At 40.1% G+C, this 22,759-nt stretch overlaps 1 protein-coding gene and 3 non-coding genes across 4 annotated transcripts in view; 3 read left to right on the top strand and 1 right to left on the bottom strand.

Annotated features, from left to right (window-relative positions):
• Positions 1-1,395: 1,395 nt before the first annotated feature.
• The window catches only part of LOC140239343 (polyamine-transporting ATPase 13A3-like), a 46,615-nt gene continuing 25,251 nt past the window's right edge, over positions 1,396-22,759 (bottom strand). Inside the window, exons 15-31 of the mRNA XM_072319220.1 lie at positions 22,180-22,241; positions 21,647-21,791; positions 20,647-20,757; positions 20,069-20,222; positions 19,554-19,677; positions 18,757-18,881; positions 18,002-18,185; positions 17,870-17,892; positions 15,364-15,446; positions 9,160-9,392; positions 7,960-8,056; positions 7,320-7,392; positions 6,183-6,333; positions 5,329-5,477; positions 4,039-4,127; positions 2,319-2,402; positions 1,396-1,619 (exon numbers count right to left, since the gene is read on the bottom strand). Of these exons, the coding sequence (XP_072175321.1) occupies positions 1,464-1,619; positions 2,319-2,402; positions 4,039-4,127; positions 5,329-5,477; positions 6,183-6,333; positions 7,320-7,392; positions 7,960-8,056; positions 9,160-9,392; positions 15,364-15,446; positions 17,870-17,892; positions 18,002-18,185; positions 18,757-18,881; positions 19,554-19,677; positions 20,069-20,222; positions 20,647-20,757; positions 21,647-21,791; positions 22,180-22,241 (2,043 nt within the window). The 3' untranslated portion in view covers positions 1,396-1,463. The remainder of the gene's footprint in view (positions 1,620-2,318; positions 2,403-4,038; positions 4,128-5,328; positions 5,478-6,182; positions 6,334-7,319; positions 7,393-7,959; positions 8,057-9,159; positions 9,393-15,363; positions 15,447-17,869; positions 17,893-18,001; positions 18,186-18,756; positions 18,882-19,553; positions 19,678-20,068; positions 20,223-20,646; positions 20,758-21,646; positions 21,792-22,179; positions 22,242-22,759) is intronic.
• Positions 12,190-12,263, top strand: Trnaa-agc (transfer RNA alanine (anticodon AGC)). The gene has a single exon. It is a non-coding gene; the product is annotated as a tRNA-Ala (tRNA).
• Trnaa-agc (transfer RNA alanine (anticodon AGC)) lies at positions 13,493-13,567 on the top strand. The gene has a single exon. It is a non-coding gene; the product is annotated as a tRNA-Ala (tRNA).
• Positions 21,341-21,414, top strand: Trnat-ggu (transfer RNA threonine (anticodon GGU)). The gene has a single exon. It is a non-coding gene; the product is annotated as a tRNA-Thr (tRNA).

The raw sequence follows: 22,759 nt of genomic DNA, 5'->3' as shown, positions 1-22,759 counted from the left end.
CGCAGGGAGAGGGGAAAACGTCCAACGCAAGCGTCGTCTCAAACGTCCGCGCTGCAAATCTAAAGCTCCATAATAACAACAAGCGACAACACTGAGTAACAAGCAACATCCATTGTAATGAGAGGTATTTCCATATCAATGTAAGTTAAATTCCTGATATAGAACCATAGGCACGTTTAAAACATGAAAGCTGGAAAGAACCTGTTCATGAGGTCCAAATGCCGATCATAAGCATGGCCAATAATCATGGACGACTGTGTTAAATTTGGGTGAGGTATATTCTATAAAGTTAGCAAAATCTGCATCTTGGTCTTCGTCGAACGAAATTTCCATGAACTGAAGCAGACAAGGGCGGATCTAGCAGTTTGCTGGGAGGGGGGATTGACCCAATGACAATCTCTAGCGACATAGAAATCGACTGATAAGAACAAAAAAAAATATATATCTTCACATTTTTTCCCCCGACACACTGTGTGGGTCTGTTTTTCTAAGCACACCACATTTTCACTAGGCAGCTTAAGGGGGGGGGTTAAACCCCCTACTCCACCCCTGTAGATCCACATTCACTCTCCCATCCATCGTTTTCAGAGAATTTCACGTCACAATGAACTGAAAGTATAAAGATACGGAAATGCATAACGTAAACGTAGAGTAAATCTTCTCTTCTTCCCACCAATGTTAGAAAGACTGAACGTGTGGTTTATTGACATGTTTTGGTCTGATTATTGGTGTTCATTTCTTTATTTCACTTGTACAGATGGAATACATGAATTGTATACAACTGTACTAGGCTTTTCATGTTTTTTCATGTTTCTTGCTTTAGACGATACTTTTTTTTATTTCTCTTACAGAATACTGTTTTCTCTCTGCATGAAAAACATACTTATAATATATTATGTGTAATACCTGTACAAAAGTGTTGAGGTGGGCGGATACGTCGATGTAGTGAAGATGGATGGATAGACTGATACGTAGACTGATAGGTAGACTGATAGATAGATGGATAGATGGATAGATGGATAGATAGATGGATAGATGGATAGATGGATAGATGGATAGATAGATCGCGAGAGAGAAAAAGCAGTATACTCAGATGATAATAGACACAATTTGAAGAACTAGTAGTATAATCAAGTAGAATGAGATTACAGCTATAGCATTTTACCCAATAACAAAATAGTAATAATTATGTGCATAGTAATTCAATCACGATAAATATTATCTATCAAATTGTCGCATGTAATAAAAATTATGTAGCAGAGTAGAAAACAAGTACTTTTCATACTAAAGCGTTGAAATAAGAATATCAATCTGTCGTTGATAAATTAGTGTCCGGATGACGCAAACGATTTTTTTTTTCCTCGTTGCCCATCCATTGTCAGCAAATATCCACGCAGAGACATTCTCTCTCGGCTACAGTTTCTCTTTTCATATATCATATTATTGCTTGTTGTATTAAGGAGCTAGGGGTTTACTCCGGCCCCATCATCGGAGATGAGTTCCATGAACGGTTTCTGCAGGACTCGGAGCTCCACCCCTTGGTATTTGCGCGGCGGCTTCTTGCGGCACAGTCGGCACGTGATCAGATTCATCAGTCTCGTTGAGGGCGCCAGCACGTACTGAGAAAAATAAAGCAACAACCATGATAAAGAAATATGAGACGGCATCATCATAAGGGCTGTCTTATTACCCTTCTGTCTTAAAGGGAATGTAAAGTTTCGGTTCAGACCTAACTTCACGTTTCTAACATTTTTTATTGAGATAATGAAAAACCACTTTTGAAATGTAAAAGAGGATGTAATTTCTAGAGGAATTTAATGTTTATTGATTAAAAAAAATGTTTTGAAATGGCTGAGATATTCAAAATAGAACGAAAATAGACTTTAATATTTTAAAGTCTATTAAATCAAAGATTAAAATCACTTTAATCTTTTAAAGTGATTTACAGTTTACCGTACTGATATGGGATGTGTTCTACTAACATTATGAACTAAATTTTTCAAAAAACATTTCAATCAACATTTTCCATTCAATAAAGTGTTTGTTATTTTAAAGAACGAAAGAAGAGAGAGAGAAAAAAATGGGGCCCTATACAAATAATTTGCCCCAGACAGCACTTAACATAAAACAAACATTATAAATCTTAGAGAGATATAAACAAGAATATTAAATCTTAGAGAGATATAAACAAGAATATTAAATTGTTCTACTATACCATTTATATATTCACAGAATCCACGTGCACATTTGGGGCAAACTCCCCATTAAATATCGGTGTCATTTACTCTTCATTTTGCTTCTAATGATGTTGAGCTTACCTCGATGCTCATGGAAGCCATGAAGCTAATAACTACGAGACCCAGTAGGACAAACTTGAATGTCAACGATGGAATCACGGTCAGCTGTAATGAAACATAGTTTGTTTGTTTTTTTTTTATAAAGAATTGATTCAGAGACAAAGAAGATAGGAATCATCCGTTGCCACGCGACGAAAGTGTATCTCCCTGGTCGTTAAAGTATTGGGGTGAAGAGTATGGCATGATGGACCTTTATATCAAAGGGGAAAAAGACAAAGCAACCTAGATATGACTTTGACCGTACAAAAGTATAAGAGTAAAATAAAGTAAAAGAGTACTGAGAGCTGCATGTATCATCAAAAAAACAAAAGGAATCTGTTTTGACCATCAAGAAATCGAGAACAAATTTTTAGCATGTGACGTCACCTGCAGTGGCGTACATAAGACACCGACCAAAATGATTTCTGACCCTATAAAAGATGGATCATAGGGAGCAGCATTACCAGAAACGAAAGAGGTCTGAATTTCACCATGATGCATGAATTTTGAAATGAAACAAAAAATGAATTTAAATAACCTATCAAGAAAATGAATGGTAGAGCACACACAATAAAACACAACATAGTGGCGACCTTTGCCAATAAAAGGCGGAACATTGGGGGCAGCATAACTAAAGCTCGTACATATCCAAGTTTATTCAAATGAAGGATTCTTGCGTAGAGTTGTTTTAAGAAAACCTTGTTAATCAGTTGTGATGCCACCAAAAGTCATAGGAGGCTATATCTTGTGTCTTTAGTACACTTCAATACCGAACATTGCCGAATTGGAATAAAATCTGTCAATAAACGTTGCCAAAATGGCGGCGGCGGAGTATTACGGCAGAATCCAAGTATACCCACTCATGTCAGGTAAACGTACAATGTAGCTGCTTTTAGTATTGTTTTATCCTTATGCTTTACACATTGCGTCTGTATTCTAATGGATACTGGAAATCTAATCACTCATTCATGTTCACACACACACACACACACAAAATGAATTATTGAAAATAATATTTTCTCTCTACACTTAAGGCATTAACAGAAAATCCTTTGGTTTGTACGATATGGGTTGTTTGTCAAGGAATTCGATTTCTGTCACGTGTACAGGTATCAATTGTCATTATGATATCATTATCAGTCTCAAAAAAAAAAGTGAGTGGATAAACAAATATAAATATGCCTTTCACCAGCTCTTAGCAGAATTTGACGACAAGAATCATTCCCGTATCTTTTAAAATCAGGGTTTGCATAAAGATTAATCAGGTACGAAAGACTAAACGCGCCGAACGTTTTATGTACATTCAAGAAGTATTTTTTGTTTGTTTGTTTGTTTGTTTCTTGCCTTTTTGTTCTTTTTGTTTTTTACTTATAGAAATGTCTCTTACACCCTCTCTATAAAGAATAGTATTAGTGTGGGCAAGTAGTTGAAGAGGTTGTCTCGGAGTAAACGGTGAGCTCTCCTTAATACAAACACGTTTATAAGGAAATTCTCTGGTTTTAATACATCGAAGTAAAATAATGCTCAGGTCAAAAAAATTATCATCTATAGGTCTATATATCTTTATCATGTTTGTTTACTCTCCTATAGCGGACATGACGAAATTTCGATACCACGAAAAACAGAATAATCGCCTGTGCCGAGGACTCTGTTATAAGGGGAGTACACTGTATAAGGGTAACATCACCTACAGCCATCTTACCTGAAAAGCTTTGACGATCTTTGGGGGAGAGGCAAAGAGGAATCCAAAAAGGATGAAGAGCTGTACGCAGAAAACCACCAGCAGTGGGACTGAAATAAAACACCGGACCAAATGCCACAAGACCTTTTAAAAAATATTGTTACCAGTTTGCATCATCCATCAAGCATGAATCAAAGGAACAGAAAGGGAGACGTGTCACCACATCGGACATATATTACAGTTGTGGTTGTGGAACTCAAACATATCACATGCGTTCACAAACAATTAAACCAGCAATTTCAGGAGCAAACATACACGCAATTTGGAGGATGTGGATAATACTGTAAGTGGACATTGACCCTTGCATAAATTAATCAACTAGATTTCCTCTTATTTCTTTTAATCGATTAGGTGAAGCTTTATCTTTGCACTAGCTTCCTGTGAAATAGCCTACCAACGATGGCTTTTAGGGGAAAGGGATTTTAGTTGTGGAATTATCGACCCAAAGCATACGTTGAAATAAGTTTGTACGTTAACCAATGGGGCAGCCCTAACGCTAACCCCTAACCCAGCATATCTCAAAAGTTATATATCTAATTCACGTGGCACATGTTTCCACGAATGAGAGTTAAAATGTTGTATATCAGCTAGCTTTACTTGTTTTGATCTATTTCATTTGATGGCCGATAAGGATGATCTTACAAATAATCTGTTCAATCTTAAGTCATTTTGCTTCTGACGAAGATTCTGCTAGGATCGAAAGCTCAGGCCCCTTTCGACTCCATTTTACTCCATTGGCTCGTCACTACTGGATAAGCAATTTTCAGCAACTCCCCCTTTTTGCTACATTAACAATAATCTGAAGACTCGGGGATGATTTGTAGATGGGAGGCGATGGGGGAGTAGGCCTACACCAGTGGCGGATCCAGAGGGGGGGGGGGGGCGCACGCCCCCCTTTATTTTTCGTTAAAAACAAAAGAAATAAAAAGAAAAAATGAAATGAAACCCGGAAGTGGCACCAGAAATGATTAGTCCCCCCCCCCCCCCTTTACAGAATTCCTGGATCCTCCCCTGTACACGTATGAAGGAAGCAAGTAAAGATTGAAAACAGTACAACTAGCAAGATGTTAGTCTCCGACGATTTCACTAAAATCCTGGGCTTTGACTGGCTGAGCAGCTCTGGTCAGTGACTGTTACTATAGTGATTGTCAGAGACTGACAACTTGTCGGGGCTGACAATTATCATGAAACGGCTGCCCAGGACCCAGTTTATCTCGCAGGGGGTAGTGTAAAACAAGAATCGAAACCCACTGTTCTTGTAGAAGCGGTTGCTGTAGGGTGGACCCGGTGTGTAGACGAAGGCGAAGATTAGGTAGAGGAAGTTTGAAACGAAAAAGACAGCCGTGTTCTCGTAGGACACCACGTTCCTATGGACCGAATCAATCTCGTGTGGCTCGTACCTGTACACGGATGGAAGGATTTTGAACATGATAGACATGGATAAGTGTTAATGTATACAGTATAACCTGTCTTAGCGACCACTTGTCAATAGCGACCACCTGCCGTATACGACCACTAAAAACGATTCCCTCCGAGAGAAAAATCATATTAAAGAATCTGCAAATAGCGGTCACCTGTCTACAACGGCCACTTTTTCGTCTCCCTTGGGTGGCCGCTATAGACGGGTTTGACTGCATTTTCTTATGGTACAGTCTTACGTCAATTACGAAAGGTTTTGTATCAAGGGAATTAACTGCGTATCTGATGAAATTTCCCACGTATTTCTAAATGGGTCCTAACGTATCAGTTGTCAACATAACAGTCCTTATTGTAGTGGAGAGAGAACGGTGGGGTGGAGTAGAGTAAGGAATACAAGGGTAACAATACTGCAAACTTTCGTCATCTGCACTACAACGTGTCCACTACTTCAAAGTCTTGTCGGTCAGTTGAAATTTCCTCAGTGTATTTGTCAGATATTTCGCGATACTATATTCCGCTGCATCCATATAAATCGTGAAAAGCGAAGTTCGATCTATGATTATACGCCACTAGCGGCGCCAGTGCAGCCACCATGCACTGGTCGTGGAAGGTCGGAGGCGATTCAAGTCAGTCCGGTCCAGTTCGAGTGCTACCTCTGCAATCTCTTCTGTCCATCGGAAACTTACCAGGGTTGCCGGAGGACCAGGACGAGGGTGACAATCTGGATGGCGAACTGGACGAGCACCTGTGAGATGAGGGCAAATACTATGGGTGGGGTGACGAGTTTGGTGTGCGGCCGTCTGGTCGAGATCTTGTCGTGAGCCTTGTTGCCACCAACTGGGGATCAGACAGAGAATAGACACGATTCTCCGGTTGAACATGTTTTCGAGGTCGATAGATGGATTCATTACAGGTAGGATATTATATCAGATTCTCCACTGCTCACGGTGTTATCAATGAATCAATTTTCAGTTTAATATCTTGGGATATATACTTGTATGTAGTTTTTTTTTTTTTTCAAGTTCATAGGAAGGATTATCAGTCAAATTCTGCCTCGCGCGGTGTTACATCAGCCTAATACGTTTTTATGTAGCATTATTTCTGAAAGTTTAAAGGAATGTATGAAAATCAGACCTTCCCTCTTAATCATTTTTTTTTCTCTAAAAAATTTCCGCCAAACATTCACTGATCAAAATTTTTCTGGGTATTTTTATGCATGCAAACGCTCACCAAGCTTCCCCTGCTATTCAAATCTATGAGGACGCAAATCATGTTCGTTGTCAAGAGTTGGGGTTACAAGTTTTAGTTACGGGGAGAGTGATTTGCATGGTTCGATTGGAATGCCGTACACTGGGAGACAACTTTTCCTTTAAACCCTTTCTGTGTCAGGGACTATGGACAGTGTGTACAATGCTACACAGGGATTTCTGTGCCAACTGGCTTTCAAAGCGCACAAACGGTTAAGCCATAACATGCTGGAACCATTGGGATGTTATACAAAGCGTACAGGGATTTTATAATCTCGTAGAAAGCTGTTAATAATAACATGTTGCAGCTATTGATAATACGCGTCTCATTTCACTCATTCAGAATCAATAAACCCATTCATCATCTTAAGTCTCGTCTTAACAGACCTCTGGTGGTCCTCCGGTGGTTTTCCGGAAGCTACCCCGCATTTACCCTGGTCGATCGCTGTCCACCATGTTGCGTCTTAACAGACACAATCTTCTCCAGAGGCTACCCCGAGGCTACCTTTATTTTTTTTTTCTGCGGCCTGTTAAGACGGGGCTTTACACAAACACTGATTGTAGTCCTATACACACCTGTGAGGACAAAGGCTGTACACAAGACGATGTCAAATATGAAAAACTGCATGTCGCCGATGTAGTATTTCACCTGTTGACGAGAAGCAATAGAAGATAATTTAAAAAGAAAAAAAGGCAACGGCATATGTCAATAATCAAGTACCTTGATATGTGTTTCGAAAACTCAGGCCTCCCGGTCGGGCATAATGTGGCAAATCTGAAGCACCAGTCGTGAACATACGATGCTAAATTTTGTACTTTCTAACTTCGTGTTGTTTATGTTCAACAGCTTTCCAACATTACTCCATATTGCACGAACACATTATGAAACTTGTTTTGCCCACTGAATATCCTCAAAAGCTTGAAACCAACAAATTGAGTGGGAAACGGTTTAAGATACAATTGTAGAGAATTCTTCATGGCTTTGACATCTTAGAAATACTGTCAAAAAACAAAAACAAAACAAAACAAAACTAATTAAAAACAAACAAACAAGAAAGCAAAACGAAAATCCCAAATTTCTCCGCTCTTTACTGCTTTAGGTTCATCATAGTACCAGGTAAACATTGTATTAGTAATTGTGATAAACTGTATTTATGGCGAAATTAACAACTAGATTGTATGCTTTAAATGCGATACCCAAGAATGGGAAACTTACGGAGGTAAGAACGGTAGCAGTAGCAAACATGACAAGACTGTACAGTGCCATGTATTTGAATAGACCAAATGATGTCACCATGGCACAACGCCCTTCCCTGTGTAATTGAAAAGATCAAACAGAAGGCTGGTGTGAGCACTTGACATACTTTTATCGTTACAGTTCGCTATTCCGATCAGAAGTTTCGTTAAGCCGAAAACGAATTAAGGTCGTAATTCCGAAGGTTCGTTTATTATTAGTAGTTTGCACCATCTATTCATTTTCGTATTGACGAACCTTCAGAATAACAAACATTACCCCATCTTTACATTCATACTTTAAGTACAATAACAGACTTTTTATTCATGATAACAGATCATTGGTTTGGATACGCTCCCTTAGATATCCTAGGTGGCCATACCAATCGTTACTGGCATACAATTTCGAATTTATGTTCTAATTGATCGTTTAACCCATGTATGAGGGCACCGTCCTCCAGTACAGCTTTGATATTATTATTATCATTCCGGCATTATCAAGATGATATTACAACACAGAGACTGCATTGCATTCCTTTCTACACCAGATTCTTGATAGTTAGGACAGTTAGGTGTTCACATTCGCTCTTTTGGTTAATTATTTTGAGAGACAAAACGACAAAACAAATGCCGCACTTCAACAAAATGACTGAGCAGCTAAAACATAAAAACAGAAATTAAGTAAATTTTGTTGTACGCACCATTTTTCGTTCTCTAAGATACTTATCAATTCTACTAAAAGCACATAATTATAGTAAAGTGTGATTATTTTTCGTAAGTTGAAGATGACGGTGAAGTGAAATAATGGGAAAGCGTTCCTCTTAATATTGCATGCATTTTTACCGAAGATGCACGAAAAGTATTTATCATGTGCATGTGTGTGTGTGTGTGTGTGTGTGTGCGCGCGTGTATTAAATTGTCTTCATTTATACATCTATAGGGTCGAATCCAGGAATTCCGTAAAGGGAGGGGCACAAAAATATTTCTGGTGAAAGGCTTTAGCACAATTCTCTGGTGCCATTGTAATCGAAAATTAAAGGGGGGGGAGGGCGCACGCACCTCTTTCCATTTTTTCTTTTCATTTATTTTATTTTCAGAAAATTAAAAAAGGGCACGCGCCCGGTGCACCCCCCCCCCCCACTGCATCTATGTGTTTGTGGACAAGATCTACTTCTTCACTTACTTGATGACTATCGGTACGCAGCTGATAGTGGCGGTCTTTGAAGTGAATGGGGCGGCCGCCGACGCCTCTGCTTGTGACAAGGCGATTCCCACATGAGCCTGTTTGAGGGCGCCACAGTCATTGGCTCCATCCCCACACATTCCGACCGAAAGCTGGAGAGCTTGCAGCTCCTCCACTAGCTGGGATTTCTGGTCGGGCGACATCCGGGCGAAGACTATTCCCTGGGCTGCGACCTGTCGGGAATCGCAGGAGGACGTTGTCGAGTGAAGGCCACCGCACATTATACGACTTTCGGTCGCACGACTGACCGACTTTGGATCTGAAGTAAACGAACGTGTTTATCTGACGCTATTGTGATTTATTTCGGATCCAAAGTCGGTCAGTCGTGCGACCCAAAGTCGTAAAGTGTGCGGTGGCCTTAAGGCGATATAATTTGGTACATGTTACCCGGGTTTAGCCTTAATTTTCCTTCTTCCTTTGTTCAATTCAATTCAATTGAAGATGATTTTATTTCCATATAAAGCAATACAAAGTAATATACATAACACTTACATAAGTACATGATATTTACCCTCCCCCCTCAAGCCCCCCTCATCTCAAGCCCCCAAGAGTATTCAAATCCCTTTATTATTGTATAGTAACGTTGAGAGGTGCAATAAAGGGCTTCATCTTTAAGGGTGGGATTTCACGGAGCACGCGAACGATTTGCGAAGGACGCGAATGGCAAAATCCAGCATTCGTATTTTAGTCTGCAAAAGTTCGCCAAACGAACGTGAGGGTTCGGAAGCGTCGTCAGTTGTTCGCGAATGTCGTTTTTACTTCGGCGAGAATTTCAAAAAAGTTTGAAATTTTTTGCGAACCTTTTCCGCACACTTGGTCGTGATTTGCTCGTGAATTGTTCTCGAAAGTGTCTTTAAAGGGGAAGGCTAGTAACTGATCAGTGGGAATCAGTGGAAATGCTGGGAGATGATTGTTCCAATCCTTATGGGATTCATTCAAGAGTTCATAGTATATCTATTGTTGTGTGAAAATGATTTGCTTCAGAACGGTCTCATATTCAAGTAATGTGCAGATTAATGCTCCGTCACTGACCAGGGACGCTAACCTGGAAGCATTAAACTGCACATTACTTGAATATGAGACCATTCTGAAGCAAATCATTTTCACACAACAATAGATATACAATGAGCTCTTGAATGAATCCCATAAGGATTGGAACAATCATCTTCCAGCATTTCCACTGAATCCCACTGATCAGTTACTAGCCTTCCCCTTTAAAGCCTCGTCATATGCGCAAGACCTTCGCAAGACACGCGCGATGTTCGCAAAATGTTCGTGAAACCCCAAACAGACTCCGAAACTTTGGAGAATGTCTCGCGTATGTTACGCGAAATCTGCGAAGTTTTTCCGATCATTTTACGACGTAATCGCAAACTGTTCGCGTACCTTTTGAGACATTCTCGCGAACGTTTAGCGCACGTTTGGGGGATGTATGACTTATACGTTTTCTACAGATAAAAATCGTAGCATATAACATCTAAACATCAAAGAATTATTAACAACTATATTATATAAAGACAGAAAAAACTGACCAGAAAGAATATAAATTATTAGTGGAAAAGTGAGCAAAGAAAATGGGATTCCATCGGGATTCGAACCCGAGACCTCCGGATTGCTAGACCGGTGCTCTACCGACTGAGCTATAGAAAGCCCTAGTGCAGTGTTCGTCCCAGAAACCCTTAATTCTCAATGCTCGGGTGGTCAGAAGCTATAGCAGTGTGTTTGTGTGTGACACACACGCACACACTTAAACCTGGCATAAACCCGAAGGATAATTCAACTTGGGGATAAATGCGAGGGATCACCGAAGTGATGCAGCTTTTTGAGTTTGTAACAAATAAAGACAGAAAAAACTGACCAGAAAGAATATAAATTATTAGTGGAAAAGTGAGCAAAGAAAATGGGATTCCATCGGGATTCGAACCCGAGACCTCCGGATTGCTAGACCGAGCATTGAGAATTAAGGGTTTCTGGGACGAACACTGCACTAGGGCTTTCTATAGCTCAGTCGGTAGAGCACCGGTCTAGCAATCCGGAGGTCTCGGGTTCGAATCCCGATGGAATCCCATTTTCTTTGCTCACTTTTCCACTAATAATTTATATTCTTTCTGGTCAGTTTTTTCTGTCTTTATTTGTTACAAACTCAAAAAGCTGCATCACTTCGGTGATCCCTCGCATTTATCCCCAAGTTGAATTATCCTTCGGGTTTATGCCAGGTTTAAGTGTGTGCGTGTGTGTCACACACAAACACACTGCTATAGCTTCTGACCACCCGAGCATTGAGAATTAAGGGTTTCTGGGACGAACACTGCACTAGGGCTTTCTATAGCTCAGTCGGTAGAGCACCGGTCTAGCAATCCGGAGGTCTCGGGTTCGAATCCCGATGGAATCCCATTTTCTTTGCTCACTTTTCCACTAATAATTTATATTCTTTCTGGTCAGTTTTTTCTGTCTTTATTTGTTACAAACTCAAAAAGCTGCATCACTTCGGTGATCCCTCGCATTTATCCCCAAGTTGAATTATCCTTCGGGTTTATGCCAGGTTTAAGTGTGTGCGTGTGTGTCACACACAAACACACTGCTATAGCTTCTGACCACCCGAGCATTGAGAATTAAGGGTTTCTGGGACGAACACTGCACTAGGGCTTTCTATAGCTCAGTCGGTAGAGCACCGGTCTAGCAATCCGGAGGTCTCGGGTTCGAATCCCGATGGAATCCCATTTTCTTTGCTCACTTTTCCACTAATAATTTATATTCTTTCTGGTCAGTTTTTTCTGTCTTTATTTGTTACAAACTCAAAAAGCTGCATCACTTCGGTGATCCCTCGCATTTATCCCCAAGTTGAATTATCCTTCGGGTTTATGCCAGGTTTAAGTGTGTGCGTGTGTGTCACACACAAACACACTGCTATAGCTTCTGACCACCCGAGCATTGAGAATTAAGGGTTTCTGGGACGAACACTGCACTAGGGCTTTCTATAGCTCAGTCGGTAGAGCACCGGTCTAGCAATCCGGAGGTCTCGGGTTCGAATCCCGATGGAAACCCATTTTCTTTGCTCACTTTTCCACTAATAATTTATATTCTTTCTGGTCAGTTTTTTCTGTCTTTATTTGTTACAAACTCAAAAAGCTGCATCACTTCGGTGATCCCTCGCATTTATCCCCAAGTTGAATTATCCTTCGGGTTTATGCCAGGTTTAAGTGTGTGCGTGTGTGTCACACACAAACACACTGCTATAGCTTCTGACCACCCGAGCATTGAGAATTAAGGGTTTCTGGGACGAACACTGCACTAGGGCTTTCTATAGCTCAGTCGGTAGAGCACCGGTCTAGCAATCCGGAGGTCTCGGGTTCGAATCCCGATGGAATCCCATTTTCTTTGCTCACTTTTCCACTAATAATTTATATTCTTTCTGGTCAGTTTTTTCTGTCTTTATTTGTTACAAACTCAAAAAGCTGCATCACTTCGGTGATCCCTCGCATTTATCCCCAAGTTGAATTATCCTTCGGGTTTATGCCAGGTTTAAGTGTGTGCGTGTGTGTCACACACAAACACACTGCTATAGCTTCTGACCACCCGAGCATTGAGAATTAAGGATTTCTGGGACGAACACTGCACTAGGGCTTTCTATAGCTCAGTCGGTAGAGCACCGGTCTAGCAATCCGGAGGTCTCGGGTTCGAATCCCGATGGAATCCCATTTTCTTTGCTCACTTTTCCACTAATAATTTATATTCTTTCTGGTCAGTTTTTTCTGTCTTTATTTGTTACAAACTCAAAAAGCTGCATCACTTCGGTGATCCCTCGCATTTATCCCCAAGTTGAATTATCCTTCGGGTTTATGCCAGGTTTAAGTGTGTGCGTGTGTGTCACACACAAACACACTGCTATAGCTTCTGACCACCCGAGCATTGAGAATTAAGGGTTTCTGGGACGAACACTGCACTAGGGCTTTCTATAGCTCAGTCGGTAGAGCACCGGTCTAGCAATCCGGAGGTCTCGGGTTCGAATCCCGATGGAATCCCATTTTCTTTGCTCACTTTTCCACTAATAATTTATATTCTTTCTGGTCAGTTTTTTCTGTCTTTATTTGTTACAAACTCAAAAAGCTGCATCACTTCGGTGATCCCTCGCATTTATCCCCAAGTTGAATTATCCTTCGGGTTTATGCCAGGTTTAAGTGTGTGCGTGTGTGTCACACACAAACACACTGCTATAGCTTCTGACCACCCGAGCATTGAGAATTAAGGGTTTCTGGGACGAACACTGCACTAGGGCTTTCTATAGCTCAGTCGGTAGAGCACCGGTCTAGCAATCCGGAGGTCTCGGGTTCGAATCCCGATGGAATCCCATTTTCTTTGCTCACTTTTCCACTAATAACTATATTATATATTATATTCAGAACTATAGTAGAGAAAGAAATGTTTGATATACAAAAAAAATCGCAGAATACACTTAAAATTAATCTTAAGTATGTAAAATTTCATTTGAACTATAGAGATTACATGTATGTGTCGGAGGAACTGAAAAAAAAAATCAAATGCTCGTTACTAGTGGAGAACGGTAGTACGAAAAAGAATGTAGGCAAGCACACGATAGAGAAATGAGAGAAAAAGAAAGGAGAAATAAAGGAAAGAAAAAATTCAACTCAAGACAGCTTCCACCTCTCCTAGGGTACATTTTCTCCCATGATTATTGGAAATGTTTCGCTGTTCGCATTTCCGTCGCGTGTTCTTCGTGTACGTAACATGCTGTACTTTAGCAATGATACACACGACATTCGCACAAACGTCGTGGAAACTTCGCACAAAATGCGCAACAATAGTTTTCGGCTTTATTGTCGGAACACATTCGGAGAAAATCTTTTCCGAATGTTGGATTTTGTCATTCGCGGCCTTCGCAAATCGTTCGCGTGCTCCGTGAAATCCCACCCTAAAGGAGACCTCCTTATTAATCATTTGTACTGAGTACAGAGTTTCAGAATTTATAGTTATTAAGATGACAAATAAGAATGTTTTCAAAATTTATAACAAATTCCAATGTTGCAACTGATTGACGAATTGCCCTACATCGACGTAAATAAGCACTGAATTGATCAGTGTTTTTTAGTAGTAGTCATGATAAAAAATCATGGGCGTACATACTCGAGCAGGATTCGAACCTACGACCTCCTGATCACCGAAAATGAAAACATCTCGACGGAAGAAATTCATGAATTTGAATAACAAAGCAGTACCCGCTGCATGCTACAAGGATTAGAACCAACACTTGCTGTCGGGCGAAAGCTCGGTGGTCTAGTGGAGATGACGCCTGTTCGGTGATCAGGAGGTCGTAGGTTCGAATCCTGCTCGAGTATGTACGCCCATGATTTTTTATCATGACTACTACTAAAAAACACTGATCAATTCAGTGCTCATTTACGTCGATGTAGGGCAATTTGTCAATCAGTTGCAATGAAAACATCTCGACGGAAGAAATTCATGAATTTGAATAACAAAGCAGTACCCGCTGCATGCTATAAGGATTAGAACCAACACTTCTGTCGGGCGAAAGCTCGGTGGTCTAGTGGAGATGACGCCTGTACGGTGATCAGGAGGTCGTAGGTTCGAATCCTGCTCGAGTATGTACGCCCATGATTTTTTATCATGACTACTACTAAAAAAACACTGATCAATTCAGTGATTATTTACGTCGATGTAGGGCAATTTGTAATTCATGAATTTAAATTCCAATGTACAAGGATGATGACATGCAGCCTCACCATAAGAATGTATGAGTTGAGGCTCAAGGAAGCAGAACAAAAGAAGAAGGCATGCATAGATTCTACACAGGTGAACTTGTAAAGCGAGCGGTATTGTAATGGAATGACACTGCTACATTTCCGAAATATCATGTGAGGCTCCTGTGTCATCAACACATTTCAGCGTTATTTTTCCTAAGGATTTTCAAAGTACGTATATTGGTTTCTCAAGGACCACAACGAATTCCACAAATCTATACATGGAACTGACGATTTATGCACTACATGATGTGAAATTATGAAAATCGTTTGGAATGCCCCTTTAAGTACTCATCCACTACAGATCATACTGCAATAGTACATCAACGATTATGACGTCAGCCATCAATATTCACTGTGATAATACCTTGGGGATCATGGCGGGATAATGTTCGCAGATGACTCCAAAAGAAGTTCCATCCAGGACAAGAAGTCGAGATTCTTCTCTGTCTCCGATTGACTTCTCCATCTCACCAAGCTTTGATAGGAAATTAGACAAAACATGGGTCTGTGAAACAGATAACTAGGTAATTATGATGAACGCAATGTGACACTAAAGAAAGCATTCCGTATGGGAAGTCTGAGGGGACCGTCTTGCCTTATCGTCCATGATAAAGAGGCGCATCACCAAAGAATCCCCGAAGAAACTCCCACATCTTACAAGTACTTATTATGCTTGTTAGTATATTTACACACTCTTTAGACCTTTCACGAAATACAGGGGGGGGGGGGGTCCCCCTCCCACGGTAAGAACTTTTTGCATTTTGATGTTGTAAATGGTGCAATTTGATGCATGTTTTTGCGCGTTTTATCGACGTGAAACAGTCCCACTTGTTTAAGATCGCAGTATATTTTGATGTAGATTATTATTGAACAATTTGCCTATAAAATGGTATAATTTAAATACACTTCTTGTATTGATTCTTTTCACTGAATATCATGAACGAGACTGAATCCGAGCGAGCGGAGCGAGCGAGAGGGGAGGGGAGGGTGGCGTCCCCCTCCCACGGTGAGAACGTTTTGCATTTTGATGTTGCAAATGGTGCAATTTGATGCATGTTTTTGCGTGTTTTAAGGAGTTGAAACAATCCCACTTGTTTAAGGCTGCAGTATATTTTAGTGTAGATTATTATTGAACAATTTGCCTATAAAATGGTATAATTTAAATACACTTCTTGTATTAATTCTTTTCACTGAATATCATGAACGAGACTGAACCCGAGCGAGCGGAGCGAGCGAGGGGGGAGGGGAGGGTGTGGGAGGGGGGTGTCCCCCCTCCCTCGGTGAGAACTTTTTGCATTTTGATGTTGCAAATGGTGCAATTTGATGCATGTTTTTGCGTGTTTTAACGAGTTGAAACAGTCCCACTTGTTTAAGGTTGCAGTATTATTTTAGTGTAGATTATTATTGAACAATTTGCCTATAAAATGGTGTCATTTAAATAATCTTCTTGTATTAATTCTTACACTGAATATCATGAACGCTGTCTGTTCAGCAATCAAACAGAAAAAGCATGAAGACGAGGGTGTAGATAGGGGCATATCCCCTCCCACACGAAGGTGATTTTGCATTTTCAGATCTGAAATTCAGTGATCTGGTGCAAATTTTTGGTGCAATACTTTTTCACCGAAGTGTTAAAATCACGGAATTCAGCTCTTATTCCGAATGTGCATCATCTGTGTGTATGTACATGTACAAAGTCTAGTGAGGTAGAGCTTAGGGGAAGGGGGATTCCCCCTCCCGCTCGTAGAGCTTTTGCGTTTTTAGAATTGAAATAAAGCGATCTGGAGCACACTTTTTTGTGGAAAATTCGGAAATTGTCATTCCCAAAAATGTACTAAGTCTATAGTAGGTAACAATTAAGCAATGGAAGGGTGGCATGATACCTCTCCCATATTCAAGGGAGCCTTTTTTTTTCAGTTTTAAGCTTTTTGAACTGAAATTCAACAAGCTGGCGCTCACTTATGTTGGAATATCTGGAAATTTGTCAATCAGAAGAGAAGTGTAGCAAGTCTATGGAAGGAGATTCTGTATACTTTTCTGATTGCAGTTAAACGTTTTGGTGCACACAGTTTGTGTCATATTTGGAAAACTGTTTATGTTCAAAGTGTAGCCACAGTCTACTTCTATGCATGGGGGAGGGGGGGGGGGGAGGGGCGGGCGAGCAGGGAGAAGGCGTGGGCGAGTGTTATCTCCACCTTCCCGTACGATGGAGCTTTTGCCTTTTTAAGGTTGAAATTGAGATATCTCGTATACGCATATTTGATGAAATATTTGGGAAATCATTAAAAAAAAAATGATGGGGGGGGGACTGAGAGAGGAAAGGGTCGATTAAAAGGGGAAATTCCCCTTGTACATGAGGGAACTTTGAGTTTTCGGAATATAAGTGATAAGTCTTGTGCGCTCAGAATTATTCATAATTTTTTGTAAATCTAAAAAGTGTACTAAGCTAGGGAAAGAGGCAGAGAGGGGGAGGGTTTGGAAGGGGGATACCCCCTCCCAAGCACGAGAGATTTTGCATATTTTGAATTGAAATTCAACGATCTGGTGTACACTTTGAGTGAAATATTCAAAAATATAATCTCATTTGATGAAAGGTTGCAAAGGAGACCCGCTTCATGTGCATGCACACAGTATACACGCATTTTTTTTTTCCGCCTCCCAAATCCCCGGTCCAAATCTTAGGAAGGGGGGGGGGGGGCGACCGCTCCCATCGCCCCCCCCCCCCGGTTACGCCAGTGAATGTATAGATGTATGCATGCATTACAGAAGTAAACGCCTAAAGAGCAAATGGGTGACTATGATAATGGATGTCACGTGATGTCATTATCTATGAAAGTAATCAAGAGAAATGGGATGCTACACGCAACGACTTAACTTAATTGGTAGTTCATCCCTCTCATTAAATTACCAGTCCTGAGTGGATATTTTGCTGATGGACAGCTGTAAAGCCTTATTTTGACAGTCAAAACTATACGATACAAAGTATATCGTTTACCAAACACTCCCTGTTTGAGTTGAAGGTGTGTTCATCTGGCTCTTCTTTCATCTCATCCTCCAGCGGAGTAATAGTGATGATGGGCTTGCTCTCCGCTGACGGCGGTTTGGCTTCGATCCGCAGCACCGTGGTGCCCGATTGTATCATTCCGCACTCGCGCCCAACGCAGATGGCAGTAAAAATATTGTCTCCTATAGAGGACAGATGCGTAAAATGATGGTGCGATCTAAAATTAAACCTATAGCAACCTATTTATGAAGTACATTACTTGTATGGCTTCACTCTGTCTATCTATCACATGACTTGTCGTTATTGGATAAGATGTCCATAGCTTCCAAAACAGGAACAATTATATCATCCTGTTCCCCAGTTTCTAAGAAAGCCATGCTACTTAACTGCATGCATTTTATTCTATTTATAAAAGCCAATGGCACAAACACCAGCAAAGACACAAGTTATAGGTCCTGTCGCATTTGTAGACTACATGTTGAGCAAAGGCCAGTGCATTATGTTTGCTTATTTTTCATTGTTTATGTTGTGTTGTCGTAATCGTTGTATCTTAAATGTATAATTTCTGATATTGGATTTATTTTAATTGAAAACAAAATATAGAGCACGGAAACTGAAACTGCTGTAGTATGATATGGTCACATGAATATGCCCAAAAAGTAAGAGACACTCGAAGGAAGCTTCGAAATAAGCACACACACACACACAAAAAAAAAAAAAAAATCCCGAAAAATAATTCATGACGGTATTTACCTGTGACCATGATGGATCGAATCTTTGCCTCGTTGAGCTCCTGGATGACAGGCTTTGTCGCAGGTTTCAACTTGTTCTGCATGATAAGGAAGCCGAGGAATTCCAGGTCGCATTCGATCGCGTCCCTGTAGACGTCGTGTATGAACGAATATTATGTGTTCATTATTATAAACTTGATCGATTGATAGAATGATACCAAATCTGAGGGAATTTTGCTGATGAAATTATAATCCTTTCATCGTTCAACTGACGCCTCTAAATTTCACTGCAAATCTTGTAAAATTGGGGAAAGACGCGTCATGGACATATACAAGGCATAACTTGGGTTAATCGAGTTTTACATAATTCAGTGAGGGGAATACTTAGGTGAGGACAACAACCACCACTTTAATATCATTCCACACGCATTATGATCAATGAATTACGAGAACTGAACGACTGAAAAAAAGAGAAAGAATAAGATTCAGGCTGCAGTGTGTTATCCGCTCTGACTTTGACTTTATGATGACATGTGAGGGCATGCCAATATATGGCCTGCAATATGAATCCAAATAATTCTGTATCTAAGAAAAAAGTGATAGCATCAGAGCAAAAATGAGTCAATAATATGATTCTCATCTTCATCTCTTTCTCCTCCTCTTCTTTTTTCCTTCTTCTTGTCCTTATAATTATCATGACTGTTATCATCACTTTTATCATTATTATCGGAATCTTCATCCTTATACTATCATTATCATCTTAAGCGTCATTATCAACATCATCATCATCGCTGAAATATTCTTCCACACCATCATCACCTCTGGATCTCTGTGATGCCAGCAATGTCCTCTGGATCGATGTTCAGTGGTTTCCATGCCAACGCGAGAAGACGCAGTCCGAGCTTGGTGTACCCTTGCAGTACGGCTTCGAAATCTGCCGGGACTGTTTGCATAGGTTGAGACAAACAACGTTACTCCAGTGATGATGACTACATGTACTACGAACCTGGTTTCCAGAAACCGCTCAATTCAAGGGAGAATAGTTATATATTCCAATACGTTTTGACTGTAGGGGATTCTATTCTAAATCACCGCCATAAAATCGTGATTTTGGAAGAGGCAGCATTTAGTATATTATAACGATAATGATTGTTATGCCTGATCTGTCAAAGTCGATGTCACAGCAATAAAGGATTGGAAATCGAGTGCCAGTAACACACTATTGCTGCATATGCGCATACTGAATAATGCATGATCATTTATGTTATGTGTTTTGATAAGTTATATCAATTATATGTGGTGTACACTTGCGTCTCCACCTTCTGTATATTTACCAGAATCTGGTTTTGACAGCTGCCGTATTTTCTCCGGCGACCCTTTGACAAAGGCGTACGGTTTTCTGGTTGACGTCTCTGCGGTTATGACGCCCATCGATTGCAGGGCCGAAGAAAAAGGGTAGATCTTCAAAGTAGCAAACTCTGCCATTTCCTTGAATAATTACAATAAACAGATGAATCTCTAAATTATTTCTATATATCACACAAAATAATACGTTTACAGATACTTTATTTAACTAATAACATGATATAATGTAATTGATGCCAATCATTATTCAACTTGATCACATCTCACATACATACGCACAGAGCCGTAGCACCACACTTTACGCAGAACACTGTAAATATATTCCGTATCTGTCCCTTAAAAAAAAAAAAAAAAAAAAAAAAAAACTGCTTGACGAATTGCCCTACATCGGCGTAAATAAGATTTAAATCTAAATTCTATAAATTTGAACGTAAAAAAACAAGCAAACACACACACAAACACAAACACACACACACACACACACACACACATGCACACGCAAAAACTCTAACCACGTGAAAACAAATTGCTTCCCATTTTTTTTTACCTTCTCGACGTCTTCCGAAGGGTCAGCTGAAGTCTCCTTCCACGAGTCATTTCGTGCCAGCGCTAATACGCCCTCTAGCGTCGTGTCCTTCTTTTCACCCAGATCAAGTGACTGTTTTTTTGTTTTTGTTTTTTTGTTTTGTTTTTTTTTTGAGGAAACGAACAGACGAACTTCAATCGTGAAAGGAATGCCATGAGATAAAGTTGTGTTTTCTAACAGACAAAGCTAGATGCACCCAAAAGCATATTTACGTACGAATTCATGAAGCGAGACAGCATATGCCGTGTTCTGTCAAAATTTGATAATTATGAAGCGACATAAGGTGATAAAGTGTATTTCAGTTCATGCTAATCTCCATGTTATGGGTTTAGACATGACAATCACAGGCTTGGTAATAGACGTAAAACAAATATTGCACTCGTAAAATATTTTTTTCATAAAATTTTGAAAATTTCACATTTCAAACCATCTGAGGACTTAGTTAAGTTAAACTAAATTATTTAAGGTAATGCATATAAATATCAATCTTGATCAAAGTTTATAGAAAAAATATATATTTTCTTCAGTTTGATATTTACAACATTTTCAGATTTTTGTGGTGATTTACAAGCACATATATATATATATATATATATATATATATTTAAACAAGGAGCAAAGAGAGTTAAGGGTTTGGGACGAACACCGATCTAGGGCTTTCAATAGCTCAGTCGGTAGAGCACCGGTCTGGTAATCCGGAGGTCTCGGGTTCGAATCCCGATGAAAACCCATTTTCTTTGCTCAAAGTTTTCGCTATATATATATATATATATATATATATATATATATATGATATATCGATAATATGACAATAACTAAACTGAGTATTACCTAATTGTGAGAAACTACCTACCTATCCAGTTTTAGACATAATATTATTATGCATCAATTAGAGAATGTATACATCAATAATGTAACTGCAAGCAGAGAGAAATCAAGGGTAAACGAGATCTTTCCTCACCCATCCTATGGCGTTAAACATCTTTATGTCCAGCGGGTCACCCATGACCTCACCGTCTACCTGCATCAGTTCGTGGCACGTTGCCATGGCAGCGGGAACGGGACCACGTGGGAGCAGCTTCGCGTCACGGACCATTTCCCGGAACCTGCGATTGTGGAGAAGGTTTGAAATGTTCAGAGGGAAGAGAATGAAATGATAACTGATGAAACAAAATTCCCGGTTAAAAGAAAGACAGTACATTTAAGACTCTTTTAAATAATATCGTTTTGTATATATATAGCTATTAAAGTTAAAGGCACTGTCGAACTATGCTTACTGCTCTAAAATGAGAATTATGGTGTAGTGTACGGAAAAATTACGTCACACACCGGCATTGCAAATTTCGAAACTTACGCTGTAACGGTCAATGCAACTACGCACAAACTTCACCATGCTAATACACCATTTTCTTAATGGTTTATTCTGATAGTACAGTGAATATGGTAATCTATAGTCACAGCCGACGCAAAACAGTAGCGAACACCTTAACTTACCGCCCGTCACTAGCCCGGTGGACACCTTGAATGTCCAGGCCATCTTCGGTCAGTGTGCCAGTCTGCGTGATTTAAAACCCATTGTCAGAAGAGATCCTTCTTATCATAACACAGTCCATGGTTCGGGTGATTTTGCAAACAAAATGGCAGTGCAACATAACTGACGATTGATCGTCATCACAACGACGAATGAAGCATTACACAAAAGAGTTATGGAAAATATTCGGTTTCCATGCATATCATACACTCTTACTTTTCTCAATGCGAATTCTTTTCGGGCCATTCTTTACCATGTCGGCGCGGCACAATAAGCCAGTTCGGAGTTCCACTTTGCGCATGAGCAGAAACAAGGTCATTCGGACCAACAGGCATGTTGGTTTTTAAAGTTACTGGGATAAGCATCTGTCATGTAATGATTATTCATGTAATCCTTATAAATGCCGCTTGCCAGCACATCCACCTGACAGCAAAAGTGGTATTTGGCCATATCAATAGAAAGAGATTGTCAATACATCCAATGCAAAATAATGAAGGATGCTTTCTCAAGTGTGAATTGACAGATCATTCTGCTCATCTGGTC

Source organism: Diadema setosum, chromosome 15, assembly GCF_964275005.1.
Source record: "Diadema setosum chromosome 15, eeDiaSeto1, whole genome shotgun sequence".
Taxonomy (NCBI): Eukaryota; Metazoa; Echinodermata; class Echinoidea; order Diadematoida; family Diadematidae; genus Diadema; species Diadema setosum.
This window is presented reverse-complemented; position numbering and strand designations above follow the sequence as displayed.